Source organism: Embiotoca jacksoni, unplaced genomic scaffold (genome assembly GCF_022577435.1).
Source record: "Embiotoca jacksoni isolate LCO1_2020_lvr unplaced genomic scaffold, fEmbJac1.0.p SCAF_60, whole genome shotgun sequence".
Classification (NCBI taxonomy): domain Eukaryota; kingdom Metazoa; phylum Chordata; class Actinopteri; family Embiotocidae; genus Embiotoca; species Embiotoca jacksoni.
In genome coordinates this window covers 1,069,228-1,084,277 of record NW_027185415.1, presented here as the reverse complement: position 1 = coordinate 1,084,277, position 15,050 = coordinate 1,069,228, and the positions used below count along the sequence as shown (strand labels likewise).

At 43.3% G+C, this 15,050-nt stretch overlaps 1 protein-coding gene across 3 annotated transcripts in view; it reads right to left on the bottom strand.

Annotated features, from left to right (window-relative positions):
- fbxw4 (F-box and WD repeat domain containing 4) overlaps positions 1-5,387 on the bottom strand; it is a 44,132-nt gene extending 38,745 nt beyond the window's left edge. For all 3 annotated transcript variants that reach the window (XM_069174716.1, XM_069174713.1, XM_069174714.1), the window contains exons 1-5: positions 5,029-5,387; positions 4,331-4,426; positions 3,949-4,134; positions 3,154-3,286; positions 2,388-2,473 (exon numbers count right to left, since the gene is read on the bottom strand). In XM_069174716.1, coding sequence (XP_069030817.1) covers positions 2,388-2,473; positions 3,154-3,286; positions 3,949-4,134; positions 4,331-4,426; positions 5,029-5,360 — 833 coding nt within the window. In that variant the 5' untranslated portion in view covers positions 5,361-5,387. The remainder of the gene's footprint in view (positions 1-2,387; positions 2,474-3,153; positions 3,287-3,948; positions 4,135-4,330; positions 4,427-5,028) is intronic.
- Positions 5,388-15,050: the final 9,663 nt, after the last annotated feature.

Genomic DNA, 15,050 nt, shown 5'->3' with positions numbered 1-15,050 from the left:
GCAGTGGGCCGAGGCACGCTCTGCTATTTCAGCCAGCAAATTGGAGAATTAATGATGTGGGTAATCTGCCTGCTCCTCTGAGATCTGAGAGTCGCTCCGAAGGCCGGGACCGGACAGACCGTGGATGTACGCTGACAGCCTGTTTGGCAAAGTTACAACTTCAGACTGAAAACGAGGGCAGTTTGTCTGCTTCCTGCTTGTTTACAGGGCTGAAGGAAGAAACTGCGACTGGACCGAGATGGAGTTTCACAACTTAAATGTCGTCTTGGTTTAGTGGTCAGTTTATTATCGAAGGTTGATATCAGGGAGTGAAGGCGATTTAAAGTTCTTCAGATCTTTATTAAAAGCAGGCCGACTGAATGTGCACCTGCTCTTCCAGACCTGAGTCGTACATCCACACTAGAGGACGGCGTTCAGCATCGAGGCAGGAAGTCATGTGTCCTACAGAAGAGAAGGAACGTGTATTTGATGAGGTCAGGGTGGTTTTTATGGACTTTACAACTCTGGGAAGTTTTTCAGTGATTTCAAGATCGGTCTCGTCAGGAGAAATATGAGAAGTCTGCAGGGAAGGTGCATTTATTATGTCGTGTTTTCACTCATAGGAACAAGTGTTATAGCCACCTAACAACCAGACTGTAACCAAGCAGCAGCCATCAGTGAGGTCACCCGGTGGCTTGTGAACCATTTTTCAGACCTGCAAGCTACAAACACTTTTACAAACAAAAGAAAAAGCTGACCGTGGATCTTTCAACGTCATCATCTCAACACGGTGTCTGGTTAAACTGCTAACATGCGCAGATTTAACAAATCAGAGGTTTGTTGGAACCTGAAGACAACGTAGCTACTTGTACTCGCTACCAGTAAACACACGAGAGAGAAGACACTGAAACCTGATTCTCCAGTTAGGTCAGTGAACAGAGCTCCTCTCTGATGGACCATAATCTTATGTCAAAAAGGAAAAGAATGAGAACAAAGGCGGCGTCCTGCTCGGCGCTAGCATGAACTGTGCATCCAGAGACGGACGATCACCTGTCTCTCTGCTGGACACGCGTGATGAAGAGGATCCTGTTACAGCGCCTGCATCTGTCCGCCTGCAGCTCGGCGGTGCTGAGTGAGTGTGTGTTGGACGTGTGTGTTATTAAGTGTCTGGGTGTAAACACGGTTGAGAAATCAAAGGCGCTCCTTAACGACCACTACAAAGGTTCTGCTCCGTCACGCCCCTTTCAGTCAGCACCTTAATGGATATTTCTCAGCTCACACCGGTCGCATGCTGTCGCTGTGCTGGGAACCTTTTCTATTGTCTCTGCTGGCTCATCCTTCACACGTGGTCCTACCAGAAATACTGTTTCACACCAGAGTAAACAATAAATAAAAAAAAATAATAAAAAAAACTGCACAAATATAAATATGGGAAATCAAAATTAATAAAATGGCAAGTGAAAGAAAGCTAAAAAAAAATGAAGCCACAATATACCGGTACCAAACAATGTTGAATTCAATTAATACTGAATGCAGCGTGGAAGTGCTCACTGGTTCATATCAAAGCAGCCGAACATCCCCACCGAGCCACACCAGAACCAAAGACGTCCATTTATGGATGACGATGTTGAGAGGTGCGATCAAAAGGTTCTCAGTGCTCATGCCACATCGGGAACGTTCCCCTGATGTCCCTCATCGCTTCGTCGCCGTAGACTTTCTGAAGCATTTCCAGGATCTCTGTTGACCATTTCCAGAGTTTGACCCACCAAAAAAAAAAACCCCAGCTCTGATTCTGTAGTGGAAATCACTGCATGGGCTCAGGAACACTTGGCTATAAGCAGACATAAGTTTCACAAGTTTCAGGTCCATGTTGAAATCACAAACGCTCACGTACCAGTGGTCCTAAAAACACATGGAACTCAGGCGCTGATGTTGATTAAGAGGTGGGACTTATTACTTCCTGCTCCGCTCGCTGTGACGGGACTCTGATCATTTTGATCGGACCTCAACTGTAACACTGAAGACACAGCGTTTCAACCACTTTCTGTTTCTCCTTTCTTTTTATCAACGAAGCTCGAACCCATGGAGGTTATTTACCAGACGAGATGAGAAATATCTAGCTCATGTTCGTACTTGTACTAAAACAGGTTTAAAAAGACGTGTCGTCTTGTTTTTCAGAATAAAAGTAAAAGTGTCAAAAATATCTTGAAAGCAGGTACAGCTGATATTAAAGTATCAAGATACACCACTGTAGGAGGAAAACCTCAAGACTGACGTAAATCTGCTGCCTGACAGACAGACAGACAGACAGACAGACAGACAGATAGGCAGGCAGGCAGACAGACAGTCGGAGAGAGGAGGAGAGAGGAGTTCAGTTTGGGAGAATTTTAGGTTGACCAAGTCCTTACCTCAGCGTGGGACTGATAGCAACAGACCACACTCGGTCGTACATGGGGATGGTGTCTCTGGGGGAGGTGGAGGTCAACGTCCAGATCTGGAGAAACAGAAGAACCAGGAAGAGTATTTTTAGGATCTAATATTGAACAGACTTGTTGATGGTATGTATATACCCAGTTCAGCCCAAAATCATTCAAATGTTCATGTCTCATGAGTTTGACCAAAACTTTACTTCTGGCTGTAAAGGGCCAAACCGAGTGAAACAGGATGTGACGACATTGTGCCGAGATATAAATGAAAACATTAAATGTGTTTGTGGGTTTTCTTTTTTTACATTTTTCATGAAAAATATCCTAACGGAGAGCAGCCACACTGGACGACCAGGGGTCGTCGCTCAGCCTTTGGATTTTAGCCGTGACCTGCAAAGGACCAGAAAACTACTGCAGCTGTTCTCAACTTATAGTTGATGGAAATCCTGAGATGTTTGAACAATTTAGTAAAAATTATTGAATTAAAAAATACATGGAAATCTGATTTATTGTTAACATCTCTGGAGAAATGTCTTCCAATGTTTGTCACTTGTTTAAATCATTTACAGACGACGGAAACCTTCTGGTCAAATAAAAACTCACTCGACGTGAAAATTTGACACGTATGAATAACGTGGGCTGAACTGTACGCGGTGTTCACTGATGGACGAATGTGAACTGAATGTTTCAGAGACAGGAGGCTCAGCGTGAAGCAAAGACTGTCAACACCGCAGCACTGTGTTCTGACCCGGGCCGTCCGGTCTCTGGATCCGCTGATGACGAGTCCGTCTTTACAGTCGAGGCAGTTGACCTCCTGGTCGTGACCCAGTAACTCCACCGACGCGTCGCTCCTCCTGCTGTGGACCAGGATCCTGCCGTCGCTGGTGCAGACAGAGGGGAGTCGTTTCAGGAGGGTAAGACTGGTGACTTATGAAACATATATAAAAAAAACAACAACATCTGGACAACATCAGCATCAGCAGCCGACCTGTTCTCAAACAAAACCTCGTCTCGCTCTCTGAACTAGTTCATCCACAGACTGTATTAATGTGCGCTGTGCTACTTTTGAACGAGTGTTGCTGCGATGGAGGAATTTCAGTGTCTGAAAGCTTTTTTAGTTTAAAAACTTTATTATAAAACATTATATGATTTCTTCACGTTAACATACAAAATACAATCCGACTTCCCAAAAAGTTGGGACACTGTGTAAAATGTAAATAAAAACAGAATTCATGACTTTGCAAATGACGTAAAGCGATATTTTATTGCAGATAGACCAAAGACAACATATCAAATGTTGAAACGGAGAAATTTGAATGTGCTTATTTTGAATTTGATGGCAGCAACACGTCTCTATAGAGTTGGGACAGGGTCACGTTCACCACCGAGCTGCAGCACCTCTTCTTTTTACAAAACTCTGTAAACATTTGGGAACTGAGGAGAGTTTTGAAAGTGAAATGTTGTTCTGTTATTGCTGATCCTAGGATATCATTTCAGCAGCCAGATAAGGTCACATGACAACGGAGAGCGTGCGTGAGCTCACCTGTCGGCGGTGATCAAGCCGGAGTCGGTGAGAACAAACCGACAGACGTCCCCCCGGTGGCCCGAGTAGATTTTAAACGGGCTGCGCTGGAGCCTCCCGGAGTCCCGCCGCAGATGGTACGCTCCGACGTCAGCGGCCAGAGAGAGGTACAGCGCGTCGCCGTCCAGCTGCAACCACGGCAACAGCCTGACGACAAGACACAGGAGGAAATGTGAGAGCTTTAAAGATGACGACTCTCGAGCTCACGTTAAAACGGTCACGAATGAACGGTGTGTTTGTTAAACACACTTCCAACGTCACGCTCAGGACGAAAGTGCTGCATCAGCGTGTTCCTATCCGCCTGATGTCTCCGTGATGTGCAGGTAAAAGGTGTTTCACTCACTTGGTTTTCCATCTGAGAGGAACGGCCCGTCTGCAGACTCCATCGCACCAGTTGTGAGCCGTCTTCACTCGGTCCTTCAGCGGGATGTGAGGATACCTGCGGTGACAGTCACACCTCAACGTCACTGGGCTCAATGTCAGAGGGACGGTTCTGATGAAGAACTGGAAGCTTTTCATATAACGATCAGAAGAAAAGACCTGGTTCTGACGGGACGAACATTTACACACACATCAGTATCTGACCGACAGAAAGCACGGCACACTTTCATAAGGAGCTTTGAGAAATGAGAGAATCTGAGAGGATTATATTTCAGTCACATCAGTGGAAACTTGTTGGAAGAGTCACGTCCCACAAACACAGAAAATACTGCGGAGGACAGACCTGAGGAGGACAGGTCTGAAGATGTCCTGTATGTTTGAGTCAGTCAATTTGTGATTGGTTATCTGGCGATGGGCGTGGCCTAAACTATGGCGATGCGGACGGACAGGAGTGTGAAAGGACAGGTGACACCCGTCCATTCCCAAAGAGGGGACATGTGACATGATGTGTGGACTGAACAGGACAGTCACTGCCACACACTGGCCTGGCTGCCTGCAGACTAAAACCAGGGCGGACAAAACCCACGGCACGAGCCCGCTGGTCTCCCGGGGACACGTGGACCGGGTGGCCACAGAAACAAACAGCAGCGGTCATCTTACATGTCCGTCCCGCTCCGAGTGATCCCGGTGTTGAGGAACTCCTTCGCGGCCCTCCTCCACACCGCGTCCCGGCTCGCGAAGCGGCACATGCTGCTGCAGACCTGAGAGAGGCGACTGAGAGACCTGCAGTCCAAGTAAGACAGGATGTGATAGAGGACATCCTCTGGCAACTGGGACAGCAGCATGCTGAGTCCCCCGGCAGCACCGCGGCCCGTCCTCACGCTGCGGGTCCGGGTCTCGGCGGTGTGTCGGCCCGCGGGCCCGGGTTCTCTGTAAAACCGAGCGTCGGACACCGGAACCAATGTCCCATGTTTCAGAGAGCAGCGGCACATCCGGAACAGGAAGCCATTCCACAACAAAGTGACAGCTGATGACGTCAGGCTACGTGCTGGACGTCCTGACGTAGCCTGCAGGGTTTCTTGTTTTTGAGCATGCGCAGAGAGAATGCTCAGTTCTGCGTATCATAAAAACCTGCAGATGCCAAACATAATCTATATCATATTAATTCATAATAATTAACTCACATCATGATCTGTTTATACATTTGATTCTTATTTTGTCATTATTCTCGTATTTATTGTGACAATGCCTTTACTTTTGGAGGCAGTTTACTGACAAAAAGGGAAAAGAAATAAAAAAGCAATGAAAAAAAAAAAATCAACTTGTATCAACTAATTCCTGGTCTCAAAATATAATGACCGCTTTAATGCTGAAGCCGTTATTTCTTTTTTTTTTTATGAAGTTTTTTTGCCGTGCTGGTTTGTTTTCCTAGTAATACATGATTAAGTTTAGGACTGTTATACTACATCCAAAAACGCACACACACACTCACACACAGGTTTAAGTCCATACCGGGATATAAAAACACAGAAACACTCTTTACAGTCAAACAAAGAGGTACGACCTGTTTTCCCTGAATTACTGAGGACAGGAGAAGTGATAAACGTCTACTCATCAGAACAGTGCTGGAGGCTTGATCTGCCATATGTACCTGCATGTGTCCACGTTGTCACAGAATAAAAGAGAAACTTCTCGATTATTCTACATTGTTGAATGATCTTCTGGACAATATTCTGTTCACTTCAATGGAAACATGTGGATGCAGGGAGATGATAAACCTGTTCCCCAACATATTCCAGAGAGATACAGCAATTAAATAAATATTTACTGCATATTCACTCACCAAACATCATCGTCTGAAGATCATAAAGCACTCGTATGTAGCTGAAGTGTTTTTCCTCTCACAAGTTTGTCAGAAGAAAAATTATTTATGAAAAAAACAGAAATTCTCTTCCACACTTTGTCCGCGTCTCTTTCTTGTTTTGGAAAAAAATAATTGTTCCCTTTATTAATCTGATTATATCCTTGTTTTGTTTGTTTTTTTACAACACAGACAGTAAAGTCAAATATTAATTAATTAGTTTTTCAAAATAAAACAACGTCTACGGAGTGAGTGTGTGGTGGCTGGTTTGGGATCGGGCCAACAATTACTGTGGAACAGTTTTGTGATTTTGCCAAAACAACGTTGGACTGTATACTTTTCTCTGGACCCTCTTCTGATCGGACCGGCGATGACATGTTGAACGGGTGGTGTCCAGCAAACCATTTGGGCTTCAATTGAAAACCTTCAGGATAAAACCCGGTCTGATTCGGAGCGACGGCATCCATCCCATCCTGGATGGTGCAGCTCTCAGAAATATGACTAAGTTTATTACAAACCCTCAAGTAGGACACTCCAGAGTTGAGACCAGGAGGCAGAGTTGCAGTCTTACATGCTGCGTACAGGATCTTCTATTAACATATAATAAAAGTCCTCTATAAACCCAGAACTTCATATTATTCATCATTAATAGAAGAAAACAGCTCTGTTGAGGTTTCTGTTCCTCGTCTCTCAGCAGTATTGACTTGATGGACGTCTTTACGACTAAAACAGTTCAGAAATGTAATCACATTCTTCCTCCAGCTGTGACAGATGTGTCTTCAAGTACAGCAGCTTTAGAAACATCTGTAAGAGCTGATTTCTATTTAGACCACTTCTCTCCTGTTGATCTTTCAACAACTGTTTCATCTAAACACTCGCATATCAGATCTGATATGGTTGAACAGGCTACGTACTGCAGGCTTTTAAACTTTCTGTAATTAAACCTCTACTTAAAAACCCTTCTCTTGATGCAGGCGCACTAGTAAACTATAGAATGATATCCAACCTGCCCTTTATTTCTAAAATCCTTAAAAAAGCCATCTCAAATCAATCATGTGATCATCTGCACAGGAATGGGCTGTTTGAGGATTTTCATTTAGGTTAGGTTAGGTTAGGTCAGGTTAGGTTAGGTTAGGTAGTTACTTTATTAATCCCCGAGGGGAATTTTTTTTGCTACAGCAGCATACAGAAGCAATAAGATAATACTAGAATAATAGAAAAGCAATAAAATAGCAGTAAATTTAGGATTTGGAGTACATCAGAGCACAGAAACAACACTGGTGAAAGTTACAAATTGTATCTGTTCTTCTATTGTATACTGTTCTATCTCATTTCTCTTCTATATTTTTAAATGTTCCTTTATATCTGGTTTTATGTCAAACACTGCATGTAATTCTCTTGCCAGCGACGCTGTGTAAAATGTAACTTAAAAACAGAATGCTGTGATTTGTAAATCACGTAAATCCATATTTAATAGAAAATAGAGCAAAGACAACAACTGATAGAGGATTTTAGCTGCTCAACAGTTCAGGGTCTCCTTTGTTGTATTGTTCATGTCCTGATGCTCCAGATGTTTTCAGTGATTGACAGGTCTGGACTGCAGGAGGCCAGTTTATCAGCGGACTCTTCAACTAGAGAACCATGCTGTTGGAATACGTGCAGAATGTGGTTGGACGTTGTTCTGCTGAAATAAACAAGACCTTCCCTGAAAGAGACGTTGTCTGGATGGCAGCATATGTTGCTCCAAAACCTGAATATATCATTCAGCATTAATGCTTCCTTCCAGATGTTCAAGCTACCCATGCCATGTGCACTAATGCATCCCTGTACCATCACAGATGCTGGCTTCAGAACTGAGCTGATAACAAGCTGGATGGTCCCTCTCCTCTTTAACCTGGAGGATGCAGCGTCCATGATTTCCAAACAGAATCTCAGATTGTGATCCATCAGACCTCAGGACAGTTGTCTACTTCACCTCAGTCCATCTTCAATGATCTCGGTCCAGAGAAGGCGGCGGTGTTTTTGGATCATGTTTCTATCTGGTTTCTTCTTTGGAGAGTTTTAACCTTCATTTGTGGACGCAGCGATGAACTGTGTTCACAGACGATGGTTTTCACAAGTGTTCCTGAGCCCATGCAGTGATTTCCACTCCAGAATAGTGTGTTTTTAATGCAGTGCTGCCTGAAGGCCCGAAGATCACCGCCATCCAATATTGGTTTCCAGCCTTGTCTCTTGTGCTCAGAGATTTATATATATATATATATATATATATATATATATATTTTTTTTTTTATTTTTTTTTTTTTTTTTCATAAAACAGTTAAATTTCTCAATTCCAACATTTGGTGTATTCTTTGTTCTGTTTTAAATTAAATTTGTGTTTATAGATTTGCAAATGATCACATTGTGTTGTTATTTACATTTTACAGTGTTGCAACTTCTTTAGAAATGAGGTTATAATTAAATTTTTGGGAAAATCAAAACGACCTCCCATTAAAAATCACCAGAGTGGCCACACAACTCCTTAGTTTCTGGAAGAAATGTCCAAACTGTTTAGTCCTCTCTGTTGTCCTGTTATTACGTCCATGACAGCTGCTAAAATCAAGTCTACACTTCACTCTGTTGAGCTGATGTTTCACCAGCAGTGAGTGGGGACTTATGTGTTTGTTATAGAAATATATGTTGTTGTTTTTTATTTGAATGTGAGTGTGAATAAATTGAGGGAAAATCAAAACATAATATTGAGACATATTAGTAGAAACGCTTAATAGCTTTCAGGGCTTTCAACAGCAATCACGGTCTTCAATATTAATCAACAGTAACTCATAACGTCTCCTGTGGGAAGTCGTGGTTGAAAAGTTAGCAGGTGGATGTTTTAGTTTTAACACAACACCTTCAGTGGACACATACGTGAGACTGTTCGATCAGCATGTCTCCACACACATCGGATCAGTTCTGTGGTTCTTGGAGACTGAAGGTGGAGGGCGGACCAGTGGACCAGTGCGGACCAGTGCGGACCAGTGAGGCCTGTCAGCCACTAAAGCTGCCAAGGTTGTGTCACGGTCAAATGATGACCAAAAGTTGATTGACCTTATGACATTTTGTGAGGCGCTGAACCGTTTAGCATCAGTAGCATCAATTTGTGCTCATTCACATCGCGAGGGTCCTCCGGCCTTCGGTTACGAGGGGGCGTCCCCGCAGCTCTTTGATCAGCTGAGCACAACCGCGCATGACTGAAATATGCAGATCGTTTCTCTTTCTCTCTGCGTTATAAAAGACGTGTCCCCTTGTTGAAAGCAGTGCGCTCCAAAGGCCACGTCCCCAACACCGGGCCGTCGACAAAAATCATTTATGGTTGGCTTTCCAGCTGAACTGTCATGGCTAAAAGGAAATGAAGAGGTTGGGAGGAGGGATACCGGGAGTGGAGGGGACGTTTGGGGAAGGGGTGGGGGGTGGGGGGGTTTCAAGGGGGACTAAGGCGGGCGGGGGAGGGAGGGAGGGAGGGGGGGGGTCTTCCCTTTTGATCTTTTTAGGGCAGCAAAGAGGGAGGGGGGGCCTGAGCTGGCAAACACATTTAGCTGGTAATTGTTCAGATCAGACTGACAATCAGTCTTGGAAATGCATGGACAAACAAAAGTTTACAGCTCCAATTGGAAAAGTCAACAGGTCCCGCATAAGGCCCGTACATAAACAATGAAACTGTCGAGCTGCAGCTTCACTTTGATCAGTTGTTTGCGTTTCAATTATCCCGCCTGGTCCAACTGCTGGCTTTTGTTAACACGGCTGAATGGGGCTTTGGATTTAATGGGCTGCCTGTCATTTTTGATAGAGAATCCATCCTGCTGCTTCTGGACTCAGTGCATCCGAACATCCCCGGACCAGTGGGAGTTAGGAAAGTTCACTTTAAAACACATCAGTGTTAAATTCTTCTTCTTCTCTGTAATTATCTAATAACACTTTTAGTCACTTTGAAAATCCACCGATAAATCTGGAAAAAATGGATTTATTCTTTTTAAATTATTATTTCTAATTGGTTTTGTTACAGCAGAGTGTTATAGTCACATAATGTAATCATAAATGTGTTAAACCTCGAAGAAGTAAGACTCCCTTTTATCAACAATGTCTCTGCAGGATTCCCTACAACTGTGCTGCTCCATGCTGCTGGCTCTGGGACTTCGTACTTAATAAGTATTCGCTGAAATGTGTCCCAAGTATTCAGGTGTGTATCTAGGGTTTTTAGAAATATTGACGATAATTTATAACTACATCATTTATTTTATAACAATAATTTCTGGCAGCAGAATTTCAGCCCATAAAAAAAGTATTTTTTTTTGCTTTTCATTTCATTATTTTGGCCTAAAAAAGTTTTTATAATTCATGTGAAATGTGTAAAACCCATTTAGGTTGTTCAAAACCCCCAAATTCTGAGAAAGAAATTGAGGAAATGACTTTAAGGCATAAGAAAAATATTGTACGGAAATTCTGGGAAATGAAGCTGCTGATGAAAAACTCCACAGCTGCTGTGATGAATTAGAAACCTCTGAACACACCCGGGAGGACAGATGGTACAAACAATTTATATGCACATGAAACATGACTGAAAACACTGTTTATTGTGGACGTGAAGTGGTCCTGCAGTAAAACAGTAAATGCACGAATCCAACCAAACCATGACTGAAGAACCACTGAGATCATAAAACCTAAAGAAGCGTTTCTGTGACTGTCGGCGGTTTGAAAGTGTTAAAATCTCTATTTAATCTTTAATGAAGTATTTTTTTAAATAAATACAAATAAAAGCGATTCTAAAATGTATCCATGTTCCACCAGCTGGTCGTAATTAATCAAGTCTTCAGATTTAAACTTGAACATCTAGAAAAAGCACCGATCTGCCTGAGTGGAAGTGATGAGTCAGCTTCTTCTGTCTGTTGTATTGTATTGTGTTGCGTTGCGTTTCCACACAATGAATTCACACCGACTTTAATGACAAATTTTAAGGTGATTATATGTAACAATTACATGTTGAGTTTCTTTTAATATTGAAGTTTTGGCAGCGTGTTCCCCTTCAGCTTTTATCGAGTCCAAATCATTTAGAGTGAGTCCAGCAAGATCCGGTGACACACTTTAAAGTGAAGAAGTGTAGTTTCTATTTCTCTGTAAATGCCACATTCACAGACTTCTCTCTTGCTTGATAAATATACATGTACGTGTCTCTTCTGGGTTCCTATATCTGAAGAGGACGACATGAACTCCGGAGGAACTACACACGGCAAGTAGAAGTGAGCGCGGCGGGCCAGCGGGGCGGTTTGCGACCTGGGAATCATCCTCCTGAGTGTTTCGGAGTGAACACAAGCGGCTGGAGGCTGTAAGTGCTTTTGGATGGGGGGGGGCAGCTTCTGTGTCGGCTCGTGACATTCGAGGCTGCTTAGGGAGGCAGGGTCGCGTTCCCTGGTCACCCCTGCTATTCTCCAGCCTCCACAGGGGAGGTCAAGGCAGGGGTTAAATTGCTCCCTACGCAAATGAAGAAGTTAGCTGTGTTTGTTTATCCGGGGTTAAGGATGACGGCTGTGGCTCAATAAAACGGATGAAAGCCATCGTACCCCGTTTTTTCTGCACCGGAATTGCTCTGCATTTGCATGGCAGTGTTGGTGACACAGAAGGTGTGATTTTTCCCACAAGCCAGTTCTTCTCTGAGGTTCACTCTGACTTTACACACACTCCAGTTAATGTGTGTGTGTGTGTGTGTGTGTGTGTGTGTGTGTGTGTGTGTGTGTGTGTGTGTGTGTGTGTGTGAGGGGGTTGGCTGTAATGGTTATGGCAGAGCAGGACTCTAACTCTGCACAAAGAGTCTCCTCGTTGGAAATGTCTGATCTCTAAACCACATTCTGTCTTTAAAACTATCAGAACGGCATTTAATCCTGAATCAGTGTTTTTCTTTTGCCATCAGCTTCCATCATTGTCACAGAGCACTGGCTTTAATTGATGGATCTGGTGTCTGTGAGCTCCATGAGAAGTTGTCGGGGACAAATCCCTCTGTTAATCCAATGTGGAAGGATTTAAGCAGATTAATGTCAAGTATTGTCAAGACCATTTAATTCAGTGCTCCGGGTTGGAGGGCCTTTCAAAGGTCAGGATTAACCAGCGGAGGAACTCATCCACTTTTCATCCATCTTCTTCTCAATGGAAACAAAGTGCACGGTTGTAAAATGTTTGCATGATGACAAAGATGATTTTATGGAGAAGGGATGGACTGCACTACACATGTTGGATGGATGAACCGGGACAGAACCATAGTGAGACGGTCAACGTCTAATTTTCATGTTCAAAAAACCTGAAAGTACCCATAAAGTTATCCTTTATTAAGAACGAGCTAAATAATCTGCACAATACTTTAGTTACAAACAGCCACTAATCCTCTGTTAATCTGTGGTAGTTAGAGGAAATCTAATCCTCAAAAATGAAACCAAATTAATTGCAATTTCAAGCAAACTGACCTGTTGACAACAACAGAATATTGTATCATGAAGTTTTAGTGTTTATTTCCACTTGTGCTGCTGGACATAAAGAACAATTAGTCAGTTTAAGATGTTTAGATTATTTTTAAGAAACAGTCCAGTTTTACAAGTCTTAAATAACAGGACATGATAGTTTTATTTTGTGAGAACAACAGTGTGAGTTGGTTGGTGTGTCCAGATATTCATGGTCCAAAGAGGAGGATGACAATCTGTCAACTATCTCATAATATACTCAACTTTACTGAAGAAATATGTCCTCAGTCACAAAACTTAGTTTGACTTTAAAGAATTCAACGATTTACGGAAGAAAGTTCAGAGCAGTTTGGTCCCAAAAAGTGAACGACTCCACAAACAGGAGGAAAAAGAGGTAGTTTAAAAACCACACACCACACACACACACACACACACACACACACACACACTCTCACACACACACACACACACACACACACACACACACACACACACACACACACACACACACACACACACAGTAAAGCCGTGTGCTATAACATCCACTGGCTGTGGATAACAAGCACTGACTGCAAAAACACTGTCAGGAGGAACATTTTCAGTTTAATGGACGAGAAAAGTGAAATCTTGAAATAAACCGCCTGTTCAATCTAAGATGACTTATTTTCATATAGCTTACTGTACCCAGAGTTTTTTTTCATCATATCTTCATATCTTGTCCTTGGTCTTTCCCTAGCGTTGACCTTAATGTGGCTGTCATGATTAGAATTTTTTTTTCAAAATTTTGAAATATTTGAAACGTCTCTGGTTGTCAGAGTTGACCTTCATGTTCTTGTCTGTTGACTTCTTCATTTTCCTCACCAGCTCTGAAGTAATATCTGAACACTGCAGTGTTTCCAGGTCATGCAAGAAGTTCCTAATTCACCTTCAGATGTGCTGGAATAAATCCAAAGACGATTTCCAGTTCCTCAAATGTTTTTCTCAGCAGCAGGACTTGTCCGTCCCTCGCTCCAGGAGGACAGCGAAGGAGAGGAGAGCGACCGGTCTGGAACAAATGTCCTCTTTATGACCAGGTTTCAATCAGCACTGCTGCAGCTATTTGCTCTCCTGCTGGCAAACAAACACACAAACCAACAGAGAGACCAACACTCAAACACAAGTCACGCAGGACTCCAGCAGAGGTTCCTCAACAGGTCTGTTACTCAGTTCAAGTTAAAGTCGGATATAGTTTCATTTATACACGGTTGGAAACAAAAAAATTAGCAAATCAGTCGTCATGTCACAGGATGACGACACTAAATCACACACACACTGGTGCATTGCAGGGATTTATCCAATCAGATGAAGTGCTGGGGAGATTAAAGAATAACAGTGGAGATACTGAGAGTTTCAGAACCTGAAGGAAGTTAAAGCCGAAAAACAAACAGAGTGGTATCATCACACAACAGAGAGAGGCCCGACACTGACATGCTGCTATCTGCTGAAAAGGTGGTGGTGGTGGTGATGTTGGTGGTGCTGGTGGAGGGGGGTTTGGGGGTGATCTTCATGACTTCAGATGACCTTGTTATCCCCGGTGGGATCAGACTAAGAATACCCTCCCTGTTAGCTTTCCCCTGGTCAGGTTTCATGTGGGTAGAAACCAGAGGCCGCCGCGGTTCCTCTCCAAGAAGGTTAACACCAAGACTGGAGAAGAACAATACGTTTTCTCAACACTCCGGGAAACAAATAAAACTAACCTGTTAACAATGGTCCAAGGAAACGTCCAGAAAAGGCACTTAAATACAGCGGGTCAGGTCTCAGACTGGAAAAGCTTCTGGTTCTGGTCCTGCACATGTTTTTTTTTGGAGAGTGATGAAGAGTCTGACTGTAACAAACTGCTGCTTGATGTGGAGGAAGCTCACCGAGCCTTTTCCTTCAGTCAGCATCTCCACGCCGTTTCACCAAAGACCTTACAAGGAATGTTGTGCACTCATAGATAAAAGTAAATATATAAATACTTCCATCGCGAGACATTAATGCAGCTGTTTGATGTGAAGAGGGCAGCAGACGTGAGGAATGTGCCAGTTAAGAGCAAGTTGTTAGAGTAAACCAGCGACCCTACTCCCCAGATACTGCACGCTGCTTCTAATTTGTTTTCCCTATCAAGTGTTGAAAGGACTCACGACTTGATGATGTTCTCTGCTGTAGGAAGCACAACATTTCTGTACTGTCACTGGGAGGCGCAGGTTTCATTCAGCAGGCAAAGCTATGGTTCATCCACAGGTGCTTTTTTGAAGGATTGACGCTCCGTCGGCAGGAGGTGTTCGGGGCGGATGAAGGATCCGGCTCTCCTTTAG